The following is a 25,612-nucleotide window of genomic DNA, read 5'->3' as shown; positions in this document are numbered from 1 at the left end:
GTGAGGGCCTAAGGACTGAGTTTCAACCCAACAAGTGATAGTTTTTTATAACTCATCACTCCACAGGTGATAAAAAATAAAAATAGAAATCTGAATATTTCTGAATGGGGTTATGTCCATTCAATCCCCTGAGGCAAACAGTGCAGACAGATGAAGGTATTTCAGGACCCCCCAGAAGATCAGCTCTCCACTGCTCCCAATATACAGTCTTTAGTTATTTGGAATTTTAGATGAGCCTATGGAATGAACATGAGTGAAAAATAGTCCCTTATGCTATAAACTGGAAATAGCCATGGGTGCAGTATTTGGAAGCTGACTAGGCAAGAACCCTTTTCCCCACTCACAAGATACCAACCCGAAACAGCCACATAACTACAGAGTCACTGACTCCTGTTCCCTCTCAGTAGCAAACGAGCTGCAGCCAGAGAGACTATTTCTGACCCTGCTCTGCAGCTGAAGACACAACCAGATCACAGAATCATCGTCACAGAATCATGCAAGGGCCTGGGTTGGAAAGGATCTTAAAGCTCACCTTGTTCCAACCCCTGCCATGGGCAGGGACACCTTCCACTATCCCAGGTGGCTCCAAGCCCCGTCCAACTTGGCCCTGAACATTTCCAGGGATGGGGACTCTACCGCTTCCCTGGGCACCCCCTTCCAATGCTTAACAACCCTTTCCATGAAGAAATTCCTCCTGATGTCCGACCTGAACCTCCCTGGTGCAGTTTGAGGCCTTTTCCTCTTGTCCTGTCACTTGTTCACTGGGAGCAGAGCCTGACTCCCACCTGGCTCCACCCTCCTGTCAGGGAGTTGCAGAGAGCAAGAAGGTCCCCCCTGAGCCTCCTTTTCTCCAGGCTAAACACCCCCAGGAATCATTAAGCTTGGAAAAGACCTTTAAGATCATCAAGTCCGACCATCAACCAAGAGTGAATAAAACCAGTAAGTTTTCTCAACTCTTGCCAAAAGAGATGTTTCATCATCACAAGTCATCCACAACACAAGTCAGAATGGGAGGTTCAAGGTGTTGGGAGAGAGCTGAGTCATTTCTCCCTTCTCTGTGGGTCACAAATGCAGAAGTGGCAATTCACCTGCACAGCAGAAGATATTTGGCTACTGCTTTTCATGTGCCCTGATGCTTTCAGCTCCCCTCCTTTAGGAGAGCAGCAGTTTGCACTCTAAGCACTATATACACAGCCTGCAGGTCCAGGATCCAAGTGCCAGCCAGAAAACCATCCCATCTCCTTTGTGGCAGAGGTAGAAAACACATCTGAATGGGTATCTTAGGGTGCACAACCAGCCCAAACACTCAGTTGCATCATTTCCAGTTAAAAACAAGCCCATTACTTTTCACACCAGGAAAAAACCTTTTTAAGACCTGATTCTTAAGACACTTATGCCTTGGCTTCATTCGAAGACAACCGGCATTGTTTCAATTTTTTAAAAACCCATTCAACCACCTTAGATTTCGTGCCTGCAAGGAAAAAGTTTGAGGAATCCACAACTCTAATGCTCCAACTGTTGGCACCATTCAAAACCAGAAGAAAATACAGGACAGGACAAGGAGCAAGAATAAGCTTTCTCCAGAGGGGCAGGGAATGGCTGGAGCTGTGTCAGGGCAGGGTTAGTTCGGATATCCGGGAAAGGTTCTTCCCCCAGAGGGTGGTCAGGCACTGAACAGGCTCCCCAGGGCAGTGGTCGCAGCCCCAAGGCTGACAGAGCTCAAGGAATATTTGGACAACGCTCTAAGGGACATGGTAGGGTTGTTGGGATGTCCTGTGCAGGGCCAGTAGTTGGACTCAATAATCCATGTGTGTCCCTCCCAACTCAGGATATTCATGATTCCATCTCCACAGAGACTAAACCAATGTAGAGAGGGCAGCGTTTTCCCTACTTAGGGCAAGGAACTTAATGTTCATTTTATACTATCAGGTAGAAACCATGAATCTTATAATTACTGACCTACTTAAAGCCAGCCAGAGCCACCTTTTCCTGCAAAGTTAAGATTCACATAAGCCAAGAAGCTTCTTAAAAAGCACAAATTAAAGCAAAAAAAAAATACATGGGCAGCTGTTTGGAGCTTCCACATAGACAAAAATTGCAGACAGTAACAGAAAACTGGAATAAGCAGCTGTTTGCATCACTGACCAACTTCAGATGTGTTCACCTACCCCAAAGCAACTTGAAGAATCATGAAATATTTACAGTGATTTTGTATCAACAGTTCAGCCTCTTCACTATTGAACGCAATTTATTTTTGAGAGATTTCACTGTAAAATGGCAAAGAGATAGGAGATGGAAAAAAGGATGGCAAGCTCCAATCCTTTGGAAAAAAATTATAGCTAATATCGAGTTGGGTCGTATTTTAACAGAACTGGCTAAGCAGCGGCAGCACATTCCCATTTGTTTATGAAAAGAGAACAAAGAGCACTGGTCGAGTTTTTTGTTGCATCTCCCTGAATAAACAAATTAAACCTAAATCATAAATTGTAACAGTAAAACAGGTAAACACTGTTACTCCCTATTCCCACACTCACAAGGAAAAGCTGAAGGATAACGCGCCCTGTTCACAAAGAGCTCCCTATTTGCACTCAATCACATATGCACGCCATCCCAGCTTCCCAGAGTTCCTCAGGACCTCAAATGGTGACCATTTCTCCTTAAGGATGAGCTCAGGGAGGTTTGTGCTGAGGACTGAGGAGCAGCATCCACCCCATTTAAAACACAGCCTCTCGCGCCAGCTCAGCGTGGCTCAAGCTGTAGTAAAGCAACAGGAGCCATGAGAAAGTGCTGGCACCAGGAAGGAAATTCTCCTCCAATTCCAAAGAGGAAGAGGAGTGCAGGACTCTTGGCAGGCAGCAGCTCAGGGCACTCACTTTCTCTCCACAACCACGTTGTTTTATGTAGGTGATGTTACAACACAAGTATTGTCACAACATAACTTGGTAACATCACAAGATCTAAGGCCTCCGTGTTGGAATTTATTTGTGCATATTTAAACGGGGCTGAATGGAGAAAGACATTGTTTTTTCCACTTGCTTCATCCAACTCCTGCTTTAAGCCAACTGCTTACTCTAAGAGTAGCAAAATTACCAGTTAACAACGAAAAAAATTAACAGTCTGAAAGAAATCTGCTTCAGTCCAAACAAAATGCACATTCAGAGGCTGTGAAGGCAAAGTCACCTTTGTGTTCCCTCTTACCTACTTTGCCCTTAGCCAACCAGCAGTCCTCAACACCAATTTTTATAAACATGTATTTTTTAAGCAGACAGTCCTTCAATGAGCTCAGAAGAAAAGAAAAATCCAATGACCATCCTGGATGCCTTATTGCTGCCACGAAAAATGGCAGGATGGATTCTCCGTCCATCTTAGATTGACAGAAATAGTGCCAGAGTTTTTCAGCTCCACAGATGCTGCAGCTCCAAAAGCAGACTCTAAAAAACCATTCCTGCCTGCCTGATTTTATCTTTTTTTGGGCAAACTTGTATATGATTTGCAGTGTTTCCTTTCAAACCCAGGGTCGGTACAGCTTTTGAATAAGGGAAGCTGCAAGTAGTTAAGTATCTGAAAAGAAGCTCTTTCTGGTTTTAATTACATCCTTCTCTACATCCTGTGTGAAATATCCTTTCCAGATATACTTTATTCACACAGAGGTTTGAACTGACTGAAGAGGCTTTGCCATACCTTGTTCTTTCCCCTCAATACAAAAGGTTAGGGACAAGCACAAAACACAGGAAGGGAAGAGTAAGAAAAATACAAAGTTTAACACTTCTCAGGCAAATTTTACAATGCAGAGGTGCTCATGCAAACAAGAAATTGGAAGGACATTTGTATTCAGGGGAAGACTCTGCAGAGACTTCTGTCTCAGTCTGAAATTCAACATTCAATGTAATGGAATCTCTACTGAGCCCTCAGCAGGAGCTCTGTTTAGGATTACCCCAATACAGGGGTTTTCGGAGCCTTTAGGGATTCACCATCTTTCCCAAGAGGAGGGTAACACTGAGTCCCAGCATCCTCAGGAGCCTGTTAACTGCTCACATGCCCCCACTAAGCTGGTGCTTAGTTTGAACTTTCAAGCGGGTTAAAATCAGGCAGAAAGACAGTTTGACTCCTTAATTTGTAGCAGGCTGAGGGCAATTAAGCAGTCACACATCTAATTACTAACAGCACATCTTAAAATGTTTCTGTGTAGCTTAACTGCTGCAATTGAATGAAAGAACAGCAAGTTAATGACGATGAACCCCGACACCAGGATCGATACACGAAGGGTGACAAGAAATGACAACACTTCTTTTAGTTTAGCATCAGAACCTCCAAATGTTTTTCATCACATCCCCTAAACAAAATCCACACGCACCAAGACGCCTTTGCCACTGGACAGCTACTCCCAAAGCTGAACCTCCTCTCCAACTTCTTCCAGGGAAACTTTTAAACAGATGCTTGCTCCTGAACCTAGAGACACGTTTGTTTCCCTTCCTAAATCACTGCTTTTCCATGCAGCTGGCAGGACAGTCCCCTCAGCAGATGCATTGAGGAGAAAACAGGGAAGGTTTACATTGGTGCTGTTAATCAGCTCCGTGAAGCCCTTCTCACTTAATGTCAAAAGCCCCTAAAAACTCCGTGTATCCTCTTTCTGCCCTCAGCCGAGCATCTCCATCATCAACCAAGCAACCCTGTCAGCCTCTTCAGCTGCCATTTAGCACTAAAATGCTAAAGCGAGGTTTAAAACCTTGTGCCCTGCAGCAGTGCCACTCCCGCGTGGAAAAGCAGGATACCCACCTTATGGCAGCCAGGATAGGTTGCCATGGTGTTGAGGGTAGAGGTGCTGGGATTCTTGCTGGTGCTGGCCATGATGTTCTGGATCTGGGTGAGCTCCTGCCTCAGCACCTGCTTCTGGTGGAAGCTGAACGCCGGGTGGTTGGATGCCATGGTGAAGAGCAACAGGAACTCATCCCCCGTGCGGCCCTCGTTGAGCTGCAGCCCGTAGTTGTTGATGACCGAGTCGATGTGTGTGAGGGTGCGGAACAGGACCCCGGCGGCCTCTCGGTGGGCAGAGCCGAGCAGCGCCAGCGACACGAGCAGCTTGCTGCGCACCACCTCGTCCGTCAGGTTGGTGAGGCTGCCCAGGTCCGCGGGGTTGTTGGCCTTGATCTCGGAGTCGCGCAGGGAGTGGTAATCCTTGCGGGCCAGGTCCTCCAGGCAGGCGCCCAGGAAGCGCAGCTCCAGCGGGATGCACAGGTCCAGGAGGCCGCAGAGGAACTCCACGCGCTGCGGGGAGGGCAGCTCGGAGAACCAGCGGTACACGCCGTCCCGCTGCAGCCGCGGGCACCGCTTCTCCACCATCGTGCCCCGCGCCCCGGCGGGGGCTCGCACACCCGGCCTGGGGCAGCCCCGGGCGGGCAGGGCCGGGCCGGGCCCCGCTGAGGGCGGCGCAGGCCCGAGCGCTGAGGCGCGGCCTGGCCGCGGGGTCCCCGCCCGCCGGCGGCCCCGAGGAGGCCGCTGCGCTCCCGTTCCTTCCTCACGGGGCGGCTCCTCCGTCCCTCCGCCGGGCGCCCGGTGCCTCCATCGCACAGGGGCCCCGCCGGGGCCGCCCCGCCGCCGCGGGAAATAATCCCTTCACGGGGCGGAGGGGGACGGAGCGGCGCGCACACACCGCCGGCCGCTGCGCGCAGGGCGGAGGGATCCCACGGTGAGGAGGCTCGGCCGCGAGCGGAGCGCGAGGAACAGGGAGCGACGGGCGCCTTCGCTCCAGGCCTGACCCCGCGGCGGGACACGCCCACCGCCAGGCTGATTGGCCCGGCCGGAGGCTTGCGGCTGCGGATTGGCTGGCGGCGCCCTTCGCCCCGCCCCCTCCCTTGCGCACGGGAGTGGGGTCTGGGGGCTTGTCAATTTCCCCTTAGCCCCGCCCCTGACGCTGATTGGTCGACAGGGTCGTTAAATAGGAGAGGGGCGGGAATAGCAACCTTTTGTGTGTGGCCGCCCGCGGGGAGCGGGAGCGGCGGGGCTGGGGGCGCCTCCGACCTCAGTGGGCTCTGGGGGGCGGTGACCCCTCTCAGGGCAGGGCTGTGCCTTGCTGACCCCGCAGAGGGGCTGTGGTGAAGAATTTGGGCCTGGGGCTCCTGTCCACCCCCTCAGGGTTCTCCCTGTGCCTTGTAGTGGTGCCTCAGGGCACATCCTGACTGATCCCAAGTCGTTTTTGGCCACTTTCCTCCTCTCCTTCACGGCAGGTGCCTTTCCAGTCTGTCACCGACTCACAGTGCTGCCCGTGCTCTTTGCTGACTCCAGTGTGGGGCAGTGTGGTTTCCCCCGACTTTTCAGTCAAAACCATTCATTCCAGCCATGAGGAGACTTATGGAGTAGAAGAGGGAATGGCTACGATGCCCTCCTTCCTCAGCCGTTGTTTTAGGATGGCAAAAATCCTTAGGGATGGAGCTGCTGCTGGGGGTGTGATGCCAAAACCCTGATAAAGCTTTTGGCACCAGCATTTGCCTGAGCCGCCACAAACCCAACCCGTGCTCTGCCAGTTTGGCCGTTGACTTCAGATTGTCTTTAAATACAGTGTGGAAACAAAAGAGACACTAAAGACCTCTTAAAATGGTAATTTTTTTGCCCCCCCCGCATTCCCACTCTCCGTTCTAAACTGGGATTCTGGCTGACGGCAACGTAGCAATGCACATTTTGTAGCAGCTTTATCAGCTTCAGCTTTGCTTGTGGATTGCACGGATGGCATCCGGCAGCCAAGAGGCGGGAACACAATTCCTATTTTCCATAGTGTTTTTCTGTTTGGCTGTTGTAGCCCAGTAGCCAGACTGCACATCAGCTGGATAAATGACATGGCTGAAGATCTTTAAGTGGGACAAGCCAGGAATAACATTTTTAAATGCAGCCCCAGGCAGGCAACAAATGAGTCCAGACTTGATTTTTATATGGGTCTAATCTTCTTGGAAGCTGGACCGTGTGTTTTATTTTCACAAGTGCAATTTTGCTGCACCGCAGATAAACAAAAGACCCAACATTGATGTTTTCAGAGGCAAAATTGCATTTTGTCTTGAGTTGGTCTTTATGGGATGCACAGATGTCCAAATGTGGGCAATGAGTTGTGTGACCACTTGTGTTGGTATCGCAGAAGAGAGAAAGGCTCATTCCTTTGGGTGATGGTTTATTGGAAATCTCATTATACACCTTGCTAAGACGAACTGCTGCACCACAAAAAATTCCAAATGCTGGTAGTTTATCCATTTTTATTTCCCCGTGGAATATCACAGACCATCGACTGCATTTATTGAAGTCCCACTGAAATGCAAGAGTAAGCAGCCAAAGGACATTTACTGGGGCTGCATAATGTCATATATTGTAAAGAGAGACAACCCTGCTTCTGTTGCAGACTCCTGCTGTGAGAGGGTCCTTGAAAATCCCACAGTCTCTCTGTGTCCTTTCCTTGTAGTGATCCGTCATCGAGTGCAAACCATATGTGCTTCCTTTTCCTGCCGTGCCCAGTATTGTCCGTTGGAGGAAGGGATATGTGGAAAACAGAGGAAGTGCTCTCAGTCCCTTAGGAAAGGTTTGCATTGAATTCTAGCACGAGCCAGGCAGTTGGCGTGAGGATGACGAGTTCTTTGGTGGCCTTTCTGCTTATATTGATGTCTTTATCCATCCTGAAAGCACATCCTTTATCCACTAATCCGTCCTGAAAGCACCACGCTGTGCTCAAAGTCAGGTTTCTGTAGCAAGGTGAATGTTTAAACTTTTCTGCCTGGGAACTAGGTCTAAGCCTGAGCCTAAATAAAAGTTTGAATGAGAATTTTGCTGCTAAAGAGCGATTCTGTGGTTTACAGCCAGAAATTCTTTGTCTTCAATGCCAGACAGCAAGACAAACTAATCTGAAGTGTAATATATGAACTGGGAGCCTTTTCTCTGATTATAAGTGGCTTTGGGTGAAGTCTGAGGAAACCAAAAGGAGCGTGACATATAATTCTGTCACCAAGAATTCCTGGTGAGCCAGTGGGCAAAGCAAGGAACCGCCCTCAGCAAGATAAATCAACTGTGTAAGAGCTCATGTTACCAAGACAGCGGGTGGGGAGTGAAGGTCGTCCGGGGCTGTCTGTTCAGCTGCCATCCCTGTACAAGCACAGCTCTCGGGACCCCAAACTGGCTCCTTGTTTCATCCCCAGATCATCCTATTTCCTGCATGTTCTCCCTGAAAATTCTCTTTGTGCACGTTTGAGATAAATGGGGATGTTTCCTTGCTGGAATAATCAGTAAACAATAAATAAGAGCGACGAGATTTTCCTTTTTTTTGTATTTTCACAGTGTGCAGAGGCTGTTACTGGGTGTCTCAGTCAGGTGAAGGGAGAGGGTCCAGTTCTTCAACACTGGAAGCATCTGCTTCAGTTCTCACCTGCTGTTTTAAGGGTCTGAGTTCTCCTACTTGGATTTCCTCAGTCCTGTTAAACCAAGAAGCCTGGCTGAAGTGCTTCTTTTCCTTCAAACAGCATCTGAGACCCAGTGTACTCAAACCCACCCAGATAATTTCTTCTTCATGTGAGTGTGACTTGAATGTCAAATAAAAATTAACTGAAATAATTCAGTGTGAGGTGGGTGACTGAGTCCAGTGTGAAAGGAGATAGTTCACTTCTATATCCACTCACTGAGTCAATGGAGATGAGAATCTCTACCATGGAAAAGAGAGGGGATCTTTGGTTTGGAGGCTGCTGGTTAAAAGGCCAGTGGTGTTACCCAAATCCATCTCATGCTCAATGCTCCCAGCCCACAGGACTCCTCCACTGGGACCTTTTCAGAGCTTTTTCCCATCACATTTAGGAGCTTTTAGGAGGCTGCTCAACACTTACAAAAACTTCTGCCCATTTAATAACATGTATGACATTTTAAACCTCCTAAATGTGGCTTAAATCTTAGCGCTTCTGCCAGAAATTCAGCCTGGAAATTCCAAGTCTTCTACCAAAACGACCTCCAAACCCATAGATGAACCCACTGCTGTCTTGGGTATGAGTCAGCTGTGGTGGGCATCCTTCCCTGGTGTGGGTTCCAACCAAGCCAGCTCTCCCTCTTTTGGGGATTGAATGCTTTCCCAGGACAATCTGCTGGGAGAAAAGCCACTTTTGTACATGGATGTACATAAAACCTGACAAACCAGTTGTTTGGAGTGGGAGCTCTGTGGACTGTCACTCTGGAGCTGCTGGCTCCTTCTGTGCTACCTCCTTGCATTCCCTCTGCTCTATCCCGCCTCTCCCAAATTTCCCACTGCTGATCATCCCCTAGCTCTCCCCACTACCCCTTCCTAGCTGCCCTCTTCCAAAACCTTTCTCCTCATCGCCATTCTGACCTGCCCTCCATCCACCTCTCCCGTTCCTCTTCAGCCTCACTGGAATCCTTTGATCCCGCAGCTCCACCCTAACCTCCCCCGCCTCCTTTCCTGCCGGGATGCAGTGAGTGACAGGAGCAATAGCATTTCGTGCCTCTGCGCCGCTCCACGGAAGGGAAAGATAAATATTGCTATTGCATGTTCGCTCAACTACTTCTGTAATCACGGGTTATTTCCTGCAGGGTTTCGCGCAGATGCTGGAATTGGAGCTCTTGGGTTTGAAAAAACAAACAAACCCCGGCTTTGAAGCACATAGAAAAATATCACGTGGACTTTGGGAAGAGGGATTAAAAAAAAAAAAAGGGCCCAAAAAACGGCCAGATGTCGGGCCTGCAGCGTCCCTTGCAGTTTGTCTTTCAAGTGCTAAACCGAGTGGGTTTGGTTTGGGCAGGGTGGAGGAAAGGTGTCCTTGCTGTGACAGCAGGAAGAGCAGGATGGATTAAAGGCTGGCAGGGATATGTTTGTGCGAGTGTCACTGCCCTCTGCCGATAGACTACGGCAGGTACAGAATGTCTTTAAACAGGGATTCTCCAGAGTTTTTTCCAGCTGAAGGCATAAGGGGTAGGCTCGCCTCTCCCTGAGCAAAGACCTCCCCTCAGTCACCACCCTGTCACCTCTCAAAATTCAGAATGCGAGTCACCCTTGCCCTGTGTCCCCTGAGTCCCTTCCCCATTGGAATAGCACTGGCACGTCCCTCCTTGGCCCCAGAAGCCAGGCAGACCTTCTGGCTTTCCACGGTTCCCTATGGGACTTTTTTCAGCATGAAAATCCACAGTCCCTGCCTGCCAAAACCACTTTCCCAGCTCCTTTCCCTTACTCCCTGCATCCATCTCGGAAACCGCTGCAGAAGAAACACTCTTGGTTTTCCCCGTCTGTCCTGCCTGTACTTTGGCCTGTTCCTACCTCTCCTGCTCTTCATGGCTGGAAGGACAAGGATGTCTCAGCCTCTGCTGAAGCTGCAACCTCCCTGTCCACACCATCCCAGTCACAGGCCAGCTATTTCCTTTGGATTTCTGGCTCTGAATATTTCCTTACTTAAATCTTACCTCAGGAAAGTCACGTTATGGTGACTACCAAACAAGGGATGTGCAACAACCCAGTGTGGAGTCGTCCTCTCCAATCCATGGGCTGATTCCAACCCTCATCCATTACACAATGTTAATTTACTCTTTGCTAAAGCCAAAACACTTTAGAGCTGGAAAGGAAAATCTGGAAGTATTTTCTTGATTACTCCAGTGACATTCCTTGGGGTGTTTTCACATAATTTCCCTCCTCTCGCTGCCTTTGGTCAGTATTCCAATAACCAGCTAGATCCATTTAAAATGCTTGAGGAGAAAGTACCAGGAAGAAAAGGAAAGTGCCCCTGTATTTACTGAATATGAATGTAAAGTTCAGTGTTTCTTTGCAACATTTGAAATTCATGCTGCACTTGGTTGTAGAAATATCAACTTGGGCAAGAGTCTGGAATGGTTTGGCTTGGAAGAGACCTTAAAGACCATCTTGTTCCACCCCCTGCCATGGGCAGGGACACCTTCCACTAGCCCAGATTGCTCCAAGCCCTGTCCAACCTGGCCTTGGACACTTCCAGGGATGGAGCAGCCACAGCTTCTCTGGGCAACCTGTGCCAGGGCCTCCCTACCATCACAGGGAACAATTTCTTCTCAAGATCCCATCTAAGCCTACCTCCTTTCAGTTAAAAGCCATTCCCCCTTGTCCTGTCCCTCCAGGCCCTTGTCCAAAGTCCCTCTCCATCTCTCTTGGAGCCCCTTTAGGCACTGGAAAGGGCTTTAAGGTCTCCCTGGAACCTTTTCTTCTACTCCAGGTTGAGCAGCCCCAGCACTCCCAGCCCATCATGAGAGAGCTGATGTCACCTATCCCACCTGCAGGTCCCACACTCAAACCCTTCTGTGCAAACTCACAATATTTACATGTTTTGATGCTGGAATTGCACACTGGGGATGATTTCCTCAAGAAATCTACAAATAACTTCTGAATGACAACCCAAATGAGAAAACTGGGATTGGTTCGCGGGCAAGTCATGAATAGAAAAAGAGATGAAATTAGCTGAATGAACTGTTCATTATGCATTATTCAGCCAGCTGTACTAATTAGTGCCCTAAGGACTGTTCCTGTTCCCACTGCAGCCAACTCCAAAACTCCTTTTGATTTAAGTGGGAGCAGGACAGAGCCCTCAGAGAACAGGCCTGGTGCCTGCTCCCTCTGCAATGCCTTATGTTTTCTTTTTCTTTTACTATTTCTTACTGATTCCAACCTTGTGTGTTTTCTGTTAAAAGGGCTTCTAAAATGTCCTGTGTGATGATCAGTTAATTGCAGGAAAAGAGACATCCCATCAGTCCCAGAGCGTGTGTTTTATGCCTGATGTGTTCTCTGAAGGGGAAGGTTTTTCATGTCTTCCTTTGCTTTGCTTTTATCCAGACTAAATGGTACCAAGGAGGAGAGAAGCTTAAAAGCCCTTTGGAAAACACAATCAATCCAGAAATGTCACCAGGGCAGAACGTGCTGGAATTATATGTTTGCACTCTGAGCCCCGAAATTGCAGCTGGGCATTTAATATTATATTTTTTTCTGTATATAGATAATGTTTGTGATATTTCTTCCCCACCAAAAATTCCTACAGCTCTGAGTGTGGCAATATTAGAAAAAGACAGCAGTTCAAAGTGATGCCTTTGTCAGAGCTGCCTCATACAAGACTCGCATCAATAGCAGATCTCCACCAGAGCACTTGTTAGGGACTAAAAAAACATGTTTTATGTCTTTCTTTTCTCACCATGACCAAGCCAACGCCTTCAGGAGAACCAAAACTTGACTGTGGTGTGGCTCATGAGAGACTCCACTGTCCTTCTGCTTCCTGCTTTATTCGGTTTGCAAAGCCAGTTGGAGAGGCACAACTGCTGACCATCACCACAGAATTTTTCCAGCTGCTGATGAGGCCAGAGAGAACCCAGATGGACATTTAGATCCCAGGATGAACTTGAAGGGATCACATGTAAATGAGTTATTCCAGTCTTCCTGCAAAGTCCTCTGTCTCTCCAGCCCAAGGCAGAGGTGTCTTCCCTGGGGACTGTATGGGGAGTTGCTGGCCAGAGAGCAGCTTCCCATTTCCACATAGTTTTGCTGCGTTTTTTTTCCAGACAAGTTTTGCTGGATTTTGCCTATCCGTGTTGTACAAGACATTATTTTTCTCCCAGTTCTTTGTATTCGTGGTGAGCAGCAGCAATGCAGCTCCATGGTGCTGCTGGTGGGTTTCTGCCCCAGCCTGACCCGATGTGGAGCTGCTGGTGGGATTCCTTCCCAGCCATTCAGTGAAATTCCCTCCTGGGGAGAGAGCAGAGGATGTACCACCAGCCTGGAGGAATCTCCACAGCCCCACTCTGGGCTTCTCTCCACAGACTGCCAAAAATGGATATAAAGGAGCCTCGGCGTGGAATTTATTTTCTTCCTAAGCCCATCCTTAAAATAACAAACACCAGCAAACTGGTGACATGCAGTACATCTGTTTGAATAACATGGGCCTTCTGTTTGTAATAGAGGAAACTCCAAATAACTCTTTGATTTGTGTTTCCTTTCTTCTCCTTCCTCATCTCCTCCTCCTCACTACTGTATACAAATCTGTTCTGCAAGCTCAAAACCACCAGCTCTGCCTCCCCTCACGAGCTCGTTTTTACGCCATGTGATAGTTATTTAATTTCCTCTTTGCTTCTAACACAGCTAATATTTATCTTTCCTTATGGGATTGTGCCTTTGTTTATACGCTGATGTCAAGGGGTAAGGACGGCGCTTCTTTGGATCCAAGACCAAATTCCTGCCCTCTGACTGCGTCTCGTGGAATAGCATCTTCCCTGCAGGCGGTCCTGCCGCAGCCAACGGTCCCGGATCAGAGGAGCAATTAGGATTAAAGGATGTGTTTAAAGTTAGCACACGCAGACATCCTTTTCCAAAGGCGGGATGCGGAGCCAGCGGAGTCGCCGGTGTGGCAGGAAAGGTTCAATCTGCATAAGGCTGTTCAAACCTGGCTCAGCGTTGCCTCCTTAACTGCTTCCCCAGAATGAGCAACAACAACTAATTGCCGTTTCTCCTGCTTTTTTAAGGCAAGGCAGAGTTTAAACATAGGTAAAAAGTGAGATTGCAAGGCACCATTCCCAACAATCCGACTGAAAAGGCAGGATCTTACCAGGCGCCGTTTTCCTTTGTTCAAAGCCATGCTCTAAACCGAGTTAGGAACCATCTTTTCCTCATTAAATTTGTTTCCTTTCAGTGCTGCTCCTTTCCCTTCATTACCACATGCGATTTTTTTTTTAAAGCCCTCATAGCTAATATCACAACTATAGATCTCGGGGTTATTTATAGCCCTAAACTCCGCAGAGAGCTGTGTGTCTTGTTGCTGTGGAAACTGGGATTCTAAAAGTAAAAGGATGTTAAAGGGATTTTAGAAGAGACCTGCTGAATTTCAGTACGAGCTTTCAGTTCCAGAGGTCTGTGTTCGACCATGCCTTAACCTTATGGGTAAAATACATCCCAGGGTTTCAGCTGCCCCTTGGGGAATACTGGGGAACACTGCTCCTCTGGTCCTCTGTGTTTTTTATGATCTGGCACATCACAGCCTGGTTTTTACTCTTTATTGTGAGGCAAAAGATGCACAGGTAGTTCTGGGGGTGTTAAACTCTTGGTGTCAGCAACGGCACATTTGCCAGGCTCAGGCCAGTCTGCTTTTTATATTTTAATTTCATTGTCTTAGGGGGCCTTTTGCTAAGGGAAATACCACCTTACGTGCTGGTAAGTTTGCAAACATCCTGCATGTTGCAGCCAATCATGGAATCATGGAATGGTTTGGGCTGTAAGGGAACTTAAAGACCATCTCGTTCCACCCCTGCCATGGGCAGGGACACTTTCCACTATCCCAGGTTGCTCCAAGCCCTGTCCAACCTGGCCTTGGACACTTCCAGGGATGGGGCAGCCACAGCTTCTCTGGGCAGCCTGTGCCAGGGCCGCACCATCCTCCCAGGGAAGAATTTTTTCCCAACATCCTGTCTAAACATAGTCTCTTTCAATTTGAAGCCATTCCCACTTGTCCTGTCACTACAGTTCCTGATGAAGTGTCCCTCTCCAAGGACTCCAAGCTCCTCTCCAGAGCTTGGAGACTGCCATGGATCAGCATTTCCTGGAAATTAGATTTTATTGTATTAAACAGCTATTTAAATGGTTTTCTTTATCTCTGGGTATAGTGTGTAAAGGACAAGAGTGTGGTTTATGGGCTGGGTCCTACTTCATACCCTGTTCCTCCTCTGGCAGGTCAGCAATGGGCAGACTCTCACTTCTACTTTGGTAGAAGTGCCATGTTTTAGCTGGGTCAGGGATCTCACTGGGCCGCCCCTGGAAAAGCCAGTCCTTCCCCACAATCCATCCAGGGATCCTCAGACCAAAGCCAAGCTCCCGATGAAATGCCAAAAGCCACCAGGGTGCCACCTCCTCTGCCTGGCCGTGGGCTGCCTGAGCCTGCCAGATCCTCACAGGAATGCTGTGCTTGCCACCACCCAGGCTTTTTCTGTGCTTCTAAATGTCAGGTGTCCCCCACCACCCGAAGACAAATCCTTGGAGAGCTCTACGAAAGGGCTGCATGCTTCACTGACTATGGGTCTTACCTTCTAGCAAGAGCTAAGCTTTAAAATACCTTATAATTCAACCAGGAATTCTGTATATGAACCAGCCCCAAAGCCAAGTCCAACCTGGGCAGAGATTCGAGATGCTTCCAGGGCACCAAACTTGGAAAAATATCCTAGAAAAAACCACCCTATCGATGTGTCTGAGGGAGAAAGGGAAGGACAGGCGATGTAACATGACCATCCCACTAGCATGTGTCTTAAATTCACAAACAAGGCACAAATGTCAGAGCTGATTAGCTCTTGCCTTGCATTTCCATAAGTAAAGCAGCAATCCCAGTGTGCAGTGGCTTCCCAGGTTTGGGGGGCAATCACCAGGCAGCCTCTCCTTCCCCAGAGCAGCCCTGACATTTGTTCAGCACATTCTCCCGGTCCGTGCTGGCACGGCGTGTGTCCTGCCTGGCTGGAAGTTATTACTGGGAGATTACATTAAAAATAGAAGTGCAGGAGCCAAGACTCACAGACCGAGGAGACGGTAATTCAGTGACTGAGCTTTTCCATTAGAGGGTGCCAGGAACCTACTGTTGCTGCAGACCCCAGGAATCATGGAAAACAGAACTTTGTCCTGTACATTTTGGGACCTGATGAATCCATACCCATTTTTGGAACAACTCTTGTCCTGCCCGACCAGGCCAACTAAAGTAGAATCACAGAATCATAGAATACCCTGAGTTGGGAGGGACCCACAAGGATCATCAAGTCCAACTCCTGGCCCTGCACAGGACAACTCCAAGAATCCCACCATGTGCCTGAGAGCATTTTCCAAACGCTTCTTGTTTAAAATAACTTGCTGAAATGTGTGTGGGGAAGGGTTGATGTGGCAGCTGTAAATCAAAAGCACATCAGCAGGTGACAGCCCACAGCCAGCTCAAGGAGACAAAGCCCAAGGAGACACTGCTGTGTGTGAAGGGTCATCAACTGGGGGTGGGAGAGGTCTTTACTGGGCTTCATGTGATGCTGATGAAACTTGGGTGAAGTCCAGCATTCCTCGATTTAGGTTGTTCCTGTGGTGTGCAAAAAGCCTTTGCTCAGCCTGGAAATGAGAGTTGTTGGACCCAAACCACAGGTGAGGGCATCCTTTTAGGTCCTTATAAAAAAAAAAGGGGTGACTGACCCTTGCCAGGGGTGTCCTTTATATCATCAGTCTCTCCTCAGAAAACCAAAACATTCCTGCAAAGATTCCCAGCCCTTCAAATGGGAAATGGGTCTCTCCTGGATCTCATCTGCACTCTGTGTGTTTTACAGGCAGAGATGTGTTTTGAGGAGGTGAATGTGGAGAACATATCTCAACACTACCAGGGAATTCTGGGCACTATTTGAAAGTGGATAGGAAATGCTCATTAAAAAACAAGTATTGCCCACAAAAATGGTAATTCTAGTGGGAAAAAATAGTTTGTATGGCTGTCTCTTGTGCTCTTCATCTGGTGGTAAGGACTGGGAGTAAAGGATGGGCCCCACCTCCTAGTCTGAGTCTGCCCCAAATCACCCACCTCAGGTACAACATGAACTGCCCAGTTATCAAATGGATTTGCTTCTCTATCCTGGAGAAGCTACTTTGGAGGAGCAGAATAGCCTCAGGTCTGGGCTGCATGCAGACACACAGCAGTGTTTTCACCTTTCCTTGATTGGAAGGGTGTGCACAGCTCCCAGCTCTCTAAATATTCTGCGTTTGGCCACCAAAACAGGAATTTTTAAAAGAGAAAGCAACCCAGTCATCCCAATTAAGGCTTTTGTAAAGAAATGACTCTGGGAGAGAGCAAAGCAGAGGAGGATGAAAATGTCCTGTTTGGTTTTGAAGTTTTGGAAAAACAATTTGAAGATCTACAATTTTTTGGAAGAAGAGTTAGTGAAACTATTTGGATCAGTCATAGAACCCCAGAATGGTTTGAGTTGGAAGGGACCTTAAAGCTCATCTTGTTCCACCCCTGCCATGGACAGGGACACCTTCCACTAGCCCAGGTTGTTCCAAGCCCCGTCCAACCTGGCCTTGGACACTTCCAGGGAGCAGCCACAGCTTCTCTGGGCAGCCTGTGCCAGGGCCTCCCCACCCTCACAGGGAAGAATTTCTCCTTAATATCCATCCAACCCTGCTCTCTGTCAGTGGGAAGCCATTCCCCCTTGTCCTGACACTCCCGGTAGTGTGGAGACCCCGGCTGTTCCTCCTGCCCTCAAGGCCACCAACAGAAAGGGCTCACATGGGACGCTGCTTGTTCTTCATGGTGCAGCTGCAGGGGGACACTGCTGGTAACAACTGGGAAAAGCAAGATGAAGCCTTACCCCAGGAGGTACCTTTGTCCTTGCCCTGCCTCTTGCAGATCCTGAGCCACTTGCCTGTCCAGCACAGAGCTCTTCTGGAGCACGTGGATTTCTGGTGGGCAAGTTAATGAGGGGACAGGAACCTTCCTGGGATCAGTGGCTGGAAAGCTACAGGTGATAGTGGTGAGGAGAAGGGGAAGGGAAAGGTATCCAGATCCCAAAGCCCAGCACTGCTTGTCTCTGTGTCACACACTGACAGCTTTTCCTTCAGCCAGCATGGCTCTGGGTTTGGAGCTGTCTGCTCCTGTGTCAGGGATTTGGTGATTCAGAGCAGATGGGATGAAGGGCCAACTCTGAGCCCCACCAGCCAGACTGGTCCTTGCTTTCCTGACTGGGATTTCAGTGTAAAGCAGGAGCAGTGGTGTCACGACCACGTGGGTGAGGGCTGTGTCAGCAGCCAGCACACAGCCTGTTTTTTCCCTCATTTTTGGAGGAATCTGGTCCTTCTGAACCCAAAAATTAGCATCATGTGTCGGCGATGTGTAGCACTCTGATTTCATGGGATAGGAATAGCAGGATCCCAGGCTGCAGGCGCATCCTCGTGGGAAGAGCCACCGACGGATGGGGTCATCTTACATTGCTGGAGTGTCTTTCTTCCCAAAACGACCCTGAAACATTTTGTGGAGTAAATATAAACCAGAGGTATTTGTGAAGGAGGCTGGGGTGGGATTCATGGCTTGGAGAAGCCCAGCTCAGCAGTTTGGGATAGGAAGGGAAGAAACGACATCTGACTCCATGGGAGGGAGTGCAGGCCAGCAGAGTGTACAGTGCAGCAACTGGCAAACCTGGGGCTTGGCCAAGAAAATAAACATAGGAAATACTTGAGACTGATGAGAACCATGGGCAGCCTGCTCTTGTTTAAAGAGGTTTTTTTGGGACACTGGAACAGATGCCTGTTGCAGACAGAGCAAGATCCCAGCCCAGTTCAAACCTTCATTGACTTCAGCTGGGCCAGGATTTCATTTCAGATGGTTCTGGTTTTTCCCAGGATGTTATTTCCCCTTTTTGGGACATATCCCTTTACCACTCTCTGCCCAGCAGGGAAAGCAGGCTGGGGTGATTTTGGAGGTTTGTGCAGTGATTTAGGGATGGATCCTATTGGGGCTGAGTGCTGCCAGCACATCAGTAGGAGCAGAGGCTGCTCTGCAGCACTCCAGAGCTGTGTGTAAGCATTTAGGATCGATAAATCCAGAACTGAAGTCCAAATCTGAGTGCTCAGCAGCTCTGCTAATCAGTTGGGTGCCTGCATGCAGACAGAAAGCCAGTTTCTTCCAAATTTTCACTTTCAACAAATAACTTGGAAGCTTTTCACTCCAGAGTTTGACTTGGGCCCCTTACTTTAAAAATTCAGACCCCTGTATGCTCTCCATTTTCCTGATGAAGATGGCAGGGCCTGAGACATTCGAGGTAAATGACAAATTGAAGCAGGTCTTCATTTGGCACATGCTTTCAGCCTGAGATCTCCAGAATTAACCATCCAAAATTCACAGGGTTTTGAAAATCCTGGTAATCATGAAGGAAGTTTGGAGGGAAAGCTCAAATAATGCTGGTGAATATGAGCAGAGGGTAAAGGAGGAGCTTGGGGTGTTTGTGAGAAGAAGAGCATTTGTAGGAGGTGGAAGCCCAAGGGAGATTGTATTCTTGGCTGGGAATGAAGCTGAATAAGCAGTGAATGAGATGGAGGACAGGGAAGGGAGCTTCCAGCTCTGCTCCTTTTGGGGAGCTCCATTCATCCCACCGTGTCTGGGATGAGCAGTGGAGTTTCAGTATAAATCCAGATATTCCCCCTCTTCAGAAGAGTTCCCTGGGATTTATCAGCACCATGTGCTCCTGGGCTCCTGCGTTTTGGCAGAACTGAGGTGTGCATTCCATCACCGTGGAAATTCCGACACCCTTGTGTTGCCCATCCCTGCTGCTCCCCTGCTCTGTGCCCGCGGTGTTTCTGACAGTGACAGCTCAGTTAATCTGGTTTAGAATTCTCGGGGCTTGATTTCTGAAAGACTCGCTGTTCCGGGGCGACGTTCCTTTATCCCTCGCCCTTTCTTTTCCTGCTGGATTATCCCATGTTAATAGGTACCATGTAATACAGTCTGTTATTAACTACTCCTGAATCCTGCTTGCTGATTCCTTAAGCAGATCTTGAAACCCTGTGAATCTGGCTTTGAGTTTTGTGGAGGTTTGTTTTGTGCTTTGCATTTATTTTCTTTTCTTTAAACCCAACGCATGAAATGTGTAGAGTGACTTTCTACTCTGGCTTTTGGGAAGCAAAGGAATTTCACGTGTTTAGACAGCCCAGACATGCTATTCCAGACTGCAGAGTGCATCTGTTTAAATCCCTACAAAACAAGCTGTGAGAAAGAAACCTTGTTTGAAAACCTACATCAAATATGGAATAAATCCTTCCATAGGTATTTATCTGCCCAGAAAAAAGGATGCTTGTACACCCATGTGTGACAGTATTTTGTAAGAAAAGAATGTGAGTAATGTCAACTTTTTTACATTGCTGTTTCTTCTTGCTTCACTGAGAGACATTTCTTCTTTGTTATGAATTATAAATCTCTATTACTACAGTCCAAACAATTCTGGGAACTTCTGCCACTGGCTTTCTGAACACAGGGAAATTCACTGTGCTTCCCATTTACAGGGCTCAAAGGATTTCCAAACATTCATTATTCACATAGGAATTCATACATCAGCATCTCCATTAAACTGAGAGCCTGATCCCTTCTTTCTAATCGGATGCCAAAATACTTGGTTGAGCCTTATATCTTCCATCAAGAGCAAATCCCAAGGTTCAGAGCAGCACCTTTTCCAAAGGGTTAGACCAGAGGGAGTGAGTGTTTCTTTCTGACCATGGCTGGATGACAGCAGCAGTGCTGCCTTTCTGTGCCTCCTCTGGCATTGGTGATGTCAGATATTAGGATTCGGCCCACTGGCAGCTTGAGGAGAAAAAAAAGCCATTTTGGCTAATGCTTACAACCCTCAGCTTCCACAGTCCTGGAGCTGGAGTTTTTATGAATCACAGAATCATGGAATGGTGTGGGTTGGAAGGGACCTTAAAGGTCATCCCATGTCGCTGCCATGGGCAGGGACACCTTCCACTATCCCAGGTTGCCCCAAGCCCCATCCAACTTGGCCTTGAACACTTCCAGGGATGGGGCAGCCAGACCTTCAACTTCTCTGTGTTGTGAGAATTTTCAGAATTAAAAACAAAGTGACTTTCTGTAGCTGTTAAGAAAAGCCATAAAAAACCAATACCCCAAATGCCCCCAAAGCAAAAAAAATACCCTCTGAGTTGCTTATTTTTTTTAATCTCATGCAGGTTAAAATTTGTCTGAAGATTGAGATGGGACAGAGGGAGCAGACATAGCTTTTGCTACCAGGTTTGGCAAAGGTTTGGGATGTGACTCTTCCCAGGTGAGCAGGATGAACCCCACATCACCCCCTCCAGCCCTTCCCATCATCAGGAGGAGCAGCTTTGCCTGTGGCAGTGATGGAGGTGGAATCCAGCATCCCAGCATGCCAAGCCATCCTCCAAAGCAGGTTTCTTCTCCTCACATTATGTCAGCCGCATTTCCTGACAAACCCAGCAGGAGCACACGGGGTGACAGATGTCCCTTAATTATCGGCACCGTTCCTGCTCCTCGGTCTCAGACAGAAAATTCAGAGGCTTGAAATTAAGGCTGTGTTTTGTTTGGTTAAGACTGCCTACCTCGGGTTTATTCACAGGCATCTTTCAGCTCTGGAAAATTGGTCACCCTGGGTTTTCTGCCCTGCCAAGGGGTATCCCAGACCTCCACGAGAGTGGTGGGGAAGGTGATCAAGGTGGAAAATACAGGGACATGTGGGTGGCCAGGGAAACCAAGTCCCTTCAAATAAGGGGATTTGCCACCTGGGATGAGAAGGGCAAAGAAGGGCCTCTCCATGTGGCAGGCTGTGTCTTGCTTGAGAAGGATCTGGGGTTTATCATGAACAAAAAGCTCAACACACATTTATTGTAGGATGATCCAGTAGAATAAAAGAGCAAATGAGATATCCTGGGGGTAAATCACATTGTTTTCCCTTGGTTTTATTTTTCAGTTTCCAAGATCACAATAGGCAAAAGCTACCTCTGTCCTTCAGCAAACATCACAGAGGGATGGAGGAAGGAAGGAGGATGAGATGCTACCACCTGCAGAGCCATGTAGTGCTCCTTTTCTCTCTGTATGATACTTCCTTTGTTGGCCTTTACATGGGATTGCAGGATGATTTTACTGGATACTCTTGCTGGGTATGTTCCACAACACACAGGAACTCAAATCTGGTCATTATTCATTGCCATCCATCCATCACCATGGAATGGCTTTTTTGAAAGAGAGTGAGTTTAGACTGGATATTAGGAAGGAATTCTTCCTTGTGAAGGTGATGAGTCCCTGGCACAGGTTGCCCAGAGAAGCTGTGGCTGCCCCATCCCTGAAAGTGTCCAAGGCCAGGTTGGACAGGGCTTGGAGCAACCTGGGATAGTGGAAGGTGTCCCTGCCCATGGCAGGGAGTGGGACTGGATGGTCTTCAGGTCCCTTCCAACCCAAACCATTCTGGAATTCTATTCTATGATCCATTTACCAGATTATCTAAACCTGCAGCAATATGTGTTTTCCCCCAGCCCAAAAGCCAAATGACCTGAATTACCTGCTCATCTTTACCTTTACTGCAAAACACCTCATGCACACCCCTGCCCCCTCTGCATCAGCTTCCCCTTGTTCGTCCCTTCCAGCTGATTCCAGCCCTATTCCTTCACTCCTGAAAGCTCATGGAATATCCATGCTTGGAGGAGCTCTCTGCCTCCCTGGGGTTCCCACACTCCCCATCTCCTTCCTCCAGGCTGCCTGATGGGTGCTGGGGAAAATCCAGGCCTGGGGGAAAAGATCCACCTGCCCACAAGGAAAAAAGCATCATAACACATTTCAGGCTCCCAGCGCTGCGAGCCTTCCCTCCCATGTGCTCGGTTGATCAGGATCAGCTTCTTTGCTGCTGTTTTTGTGCCTCTTGATTTCCACATGGAAACTGGCTCTATTTTTACCCGGCTAAAGCTGATTAGATTTGCAGTAATTGGCAGGATAAACAGACACGTCCTGTATGCAGCAGGTTAATGCGATACAGTCAGTGACCACTAAATGCACTCAGCCCATGCCCAGCACAGAGAAGACAATCAAGGTAATTTATTGTACACATGCCTGTAACATGCCCATTAGCCAGCCCTGTCCTTCCTCTCTCTGCAAACCCATTTCCCCTCTGAGGGTTTCTGCACAATGCCAAGCATTTCATCCTTTTCTCCTCAGCTCTTCACAAACCCGCATTAAACCCAAGGACATGCAGGAGTTTCTCTTTCTGGTTAACCCAGGTCTTGACTTTTGTTGACCTGTGAGATTATGAGCATTGAAGCAGCCACATATTAAAAAAGAAAAATGCTACTTACAACTCGAAGGCTGACCTCCTCCAAGGAATGTAATTTCCCACCATTTCAATCACTTTCATAAGTTACAATCTACGGGAAGATTAGCAGCAGTCCTGCTGCTGCAATATCTTTCTGCTCTTTAATTGGTTTTGGGGGTAATTTAGCTAGAGATCAAGTAGAGAAGAGAAAACTTGGGGACAACATCAGGTGATGGTACACTCCTGAAATTCAATTAACTGGGGGAAGTAATGAGCAGGAAACAAAAATGAAAATCATTCCAGTTTCCAAAGCTGCATATTTAGATCTAATGCTGTGAGACCTCAGGAATACTCTGGTGGTTGTGCTTCATGGTGGCTGCAGCACGTGCTTCATCCAGGAGAGACACGGAAGGTGAGCAATCCTCAAAAAGGGAGGGAGGTGCCTGTTTGTTTAAAAACATTTTTATCAAGCTTGATCCCATTCCAGAGGGCTTCTCATCCCTCCAGCTGCTGCAGGATCCTACAGCAGCCCCTGACTCCTTCTCCTGCTGCCAGAGTCCCGTTGTGCAGAGCTCTGAGCTGGTGATAGAGAATAAAACTCTCCTCTTCCTTCATTCCAGATTGCTCTGAACCCCTGCATTTACCTCCATGCTGGTGCCACAGACACCAGATATTCAGACCACCTCAGTCACAGATTGGGTTGTCCAACCCAATCCCAGAATGATTTGGGTTGGAAGGGACCTTAAATATCTTCTAGTTCCAACCCCCTGCCATGGGCAGGGACACCTTCCACTAGCCCAGGTTACTCTGAGCCCTGTCGACCCTCTTGGACACTTGCAGGGATGGGGCAGCCACAGCTTCTCTGGGCAGCCTGTGCCAGGGCCTCACCACCCTCACAGGGAAGAATTTCTTCCTAATATCCAACCTAAATCTCTCCTCTTTTAGTTCAAAACCATTCCCCCTTGTCCTATCCCCACTATGGACATGCACTTGCTTGCTGCTCACTCCCCGTGTACAGCTGTATTTTGAGCCCTCTCAGTTATGCAGTTTTAATCTTTTTAATGCAAGCCCTGTTGATTTTGTAATCTTTCCTGATCAATCCAAGGCAGGGACCAAGCCAAGGGCTGTATGGAAGGCTGAGGACATTCCATTGGCATGATTATCTCTGCCTCACACCATCATCACCCCATTGGCGAAAGGCGGTGAGCTCCCCACTGCCTGTATCCCTCAAACTCCTGTTTGCCACCCATTACACCACCCTATTTAATTACCATTTTTTGCCATCACACCACCCTCTTTTAATCATCCAGTTCAGTGCTTGTGGTTCCATTAATTGTCTAAGATCCCTTCCAGCCTTAAACACTTAAAATCAGCGGTGTCCTGGTCACTCCTTGGAGCGTGGGTGCAGCGCTGGCTTTTTCACAGTCCTCCAGGACTTCCAATGGCTGTTCCAAGACCTATTGAAAACCACCATTAACTATCCAGACAGCTCCTTGGCCACCTCCTTTACAACTCTCACAAGTTATTCAGATCTGCTGGTTTAAAAATACTGAGCTCCATCAGCTGGATGCTCCTGGGCACTCCTGGAAAGTATTTCATTAGAATGTCTTTTTTCCCACCAAATACCAGGACAAAACCCTCACTGAGCATTTCTGCCTTTTCTGTGTTATTGATAAATCTTCAATTTCTGGGTAGTATCGCCCCCCTGCTAATGCAAAGCTCCTTTTCTTGAAAATCTTGGAAAACATCCTTCTGCCTTTAATTTCTCCAGCTTCTGCGGTCTATTAATTACAACCAGTTTCCCTTTTTTTCTTTTTGTGTGTTTATATTTTGTGTGTTAGTTTTGGTGGCTCTTTCACTTCCTTTCCAAGTAGTGTTGGTTATTTTAACAAAGATTTCTGTCTGTGTTGCTGCTTTTTGGGTAAAATATTCTGAAAGGCTTCTCCCTTTTCAACACATTTTTCATTTAAAGTCCTTCTCCAAATTGATTTGACTCGTAATTATTTTCTGATATGGGAAACAAGACCTTTTAAAGTGGGAAGTAAATATATATATTTATATTTTTTTATGTATTACTGCTTTGAGCTTTACTTCATTTGCACATAACAAATGCAATCAATCCATGATGGCCTGTGCCTGGCACAGTAAGAAATCCATCTTCACCTCCAGAGTGAGGATGAATGTGGAATTCCCTCATGTTAGAGGCAATATTTTTTTGCATTAGGAAATTATCTTTTTTATTTCCCCTTGAAATTCTGAGGATATTTTAATACTGGCAGCTCAGGACCTTCAGTATCCATCGCTCAGTCTGCATTCCCCAGTGATCCCAAGGTTTTTATTAGATATTATGGATGTGGCTGCTTAAAGAAGCAGAGTGCGTCAAGTCCCTGCTGCTGAGTGGCAGTCTGCTGCAGACCCTTCTTGCCTTATGCTTTATTTCCTGGGATATTGATCCAGAAACCCTCTGGATCATTTATTTCCATGTTGCTAATGACTCAGAACCAGACAGTGCTTGGGAGAAGGAGGATAATCTGCTCCCAAACCAGTCCCAGTGGGATGCCAATCAGGACTGGCAGATCAAGACCTCCAAGCATGAGTGGAAATCAAATGGAGAGAGTGGTTATAAACGTAGGGCTGCAGTATTCCAGTCAGGAAAAAACCTTGTCACCCCACAGCATTTGGAGTGGAATTGTGGTGTGTATTTAATGGTTGGACTCTTGGATCTTAGAGGTGTATGGAGAGGGACTTTTTGCAAGAGCATGGAGTGACAGGATAAGGGAGGAATGGCTTCCCACTGAAGGACAGCATGTTTAGGTTGGGTAGTAGG

The 25,612-nt window shown here is 47.9% G+C and overlaps 1 protein-coding gene across 1 annotated transcript in view; it reads right to left on the bottom strand.

Annotated features, from left to right (window-relative positions):
- Positions 1–5,713, bottom strand: part of ZCCHC14 (zinc finger CCHC-type containing 14) — a 53,225-nt gene extending 47,512 nt beyond the window's left edge. The window contains exon 1 of the mRNA XM_027685239.1: positions 4,777–5,713. Coding sequence (XP_027541040.1) covers positions 4,777–5,340 — 564 coding nt within the window. The 5' untranslated portion in view covers positions 5,341–5,713. The remainder of the gene's footprint in view (positions 1–4,776) is intronic.
- Positions 5,714–25,612: the final 19,899 nt, after the last annotated feature.

This window comes from Neopelma chrysocephalum, unplaced genomic scaffold, assembly GCF_003984885.1.
Source record: "Neopelma chrysocephalum unplaced genomic scaffold, ASM398488v2 Primary Assembly neopelma1_68, whole genome shotgun sequence".
Classification (NCBI taxonomy): Eukaryota; Metazoa; Chordata; class Aves; order Passeriformes; family Pipridae; genus Neopelma; species Neopelma chrysocephalum.
Note: the sequence above shows the minus strand (reverse complement) of the source record. Positions and strands in the feature narration are given on the sequence as shown.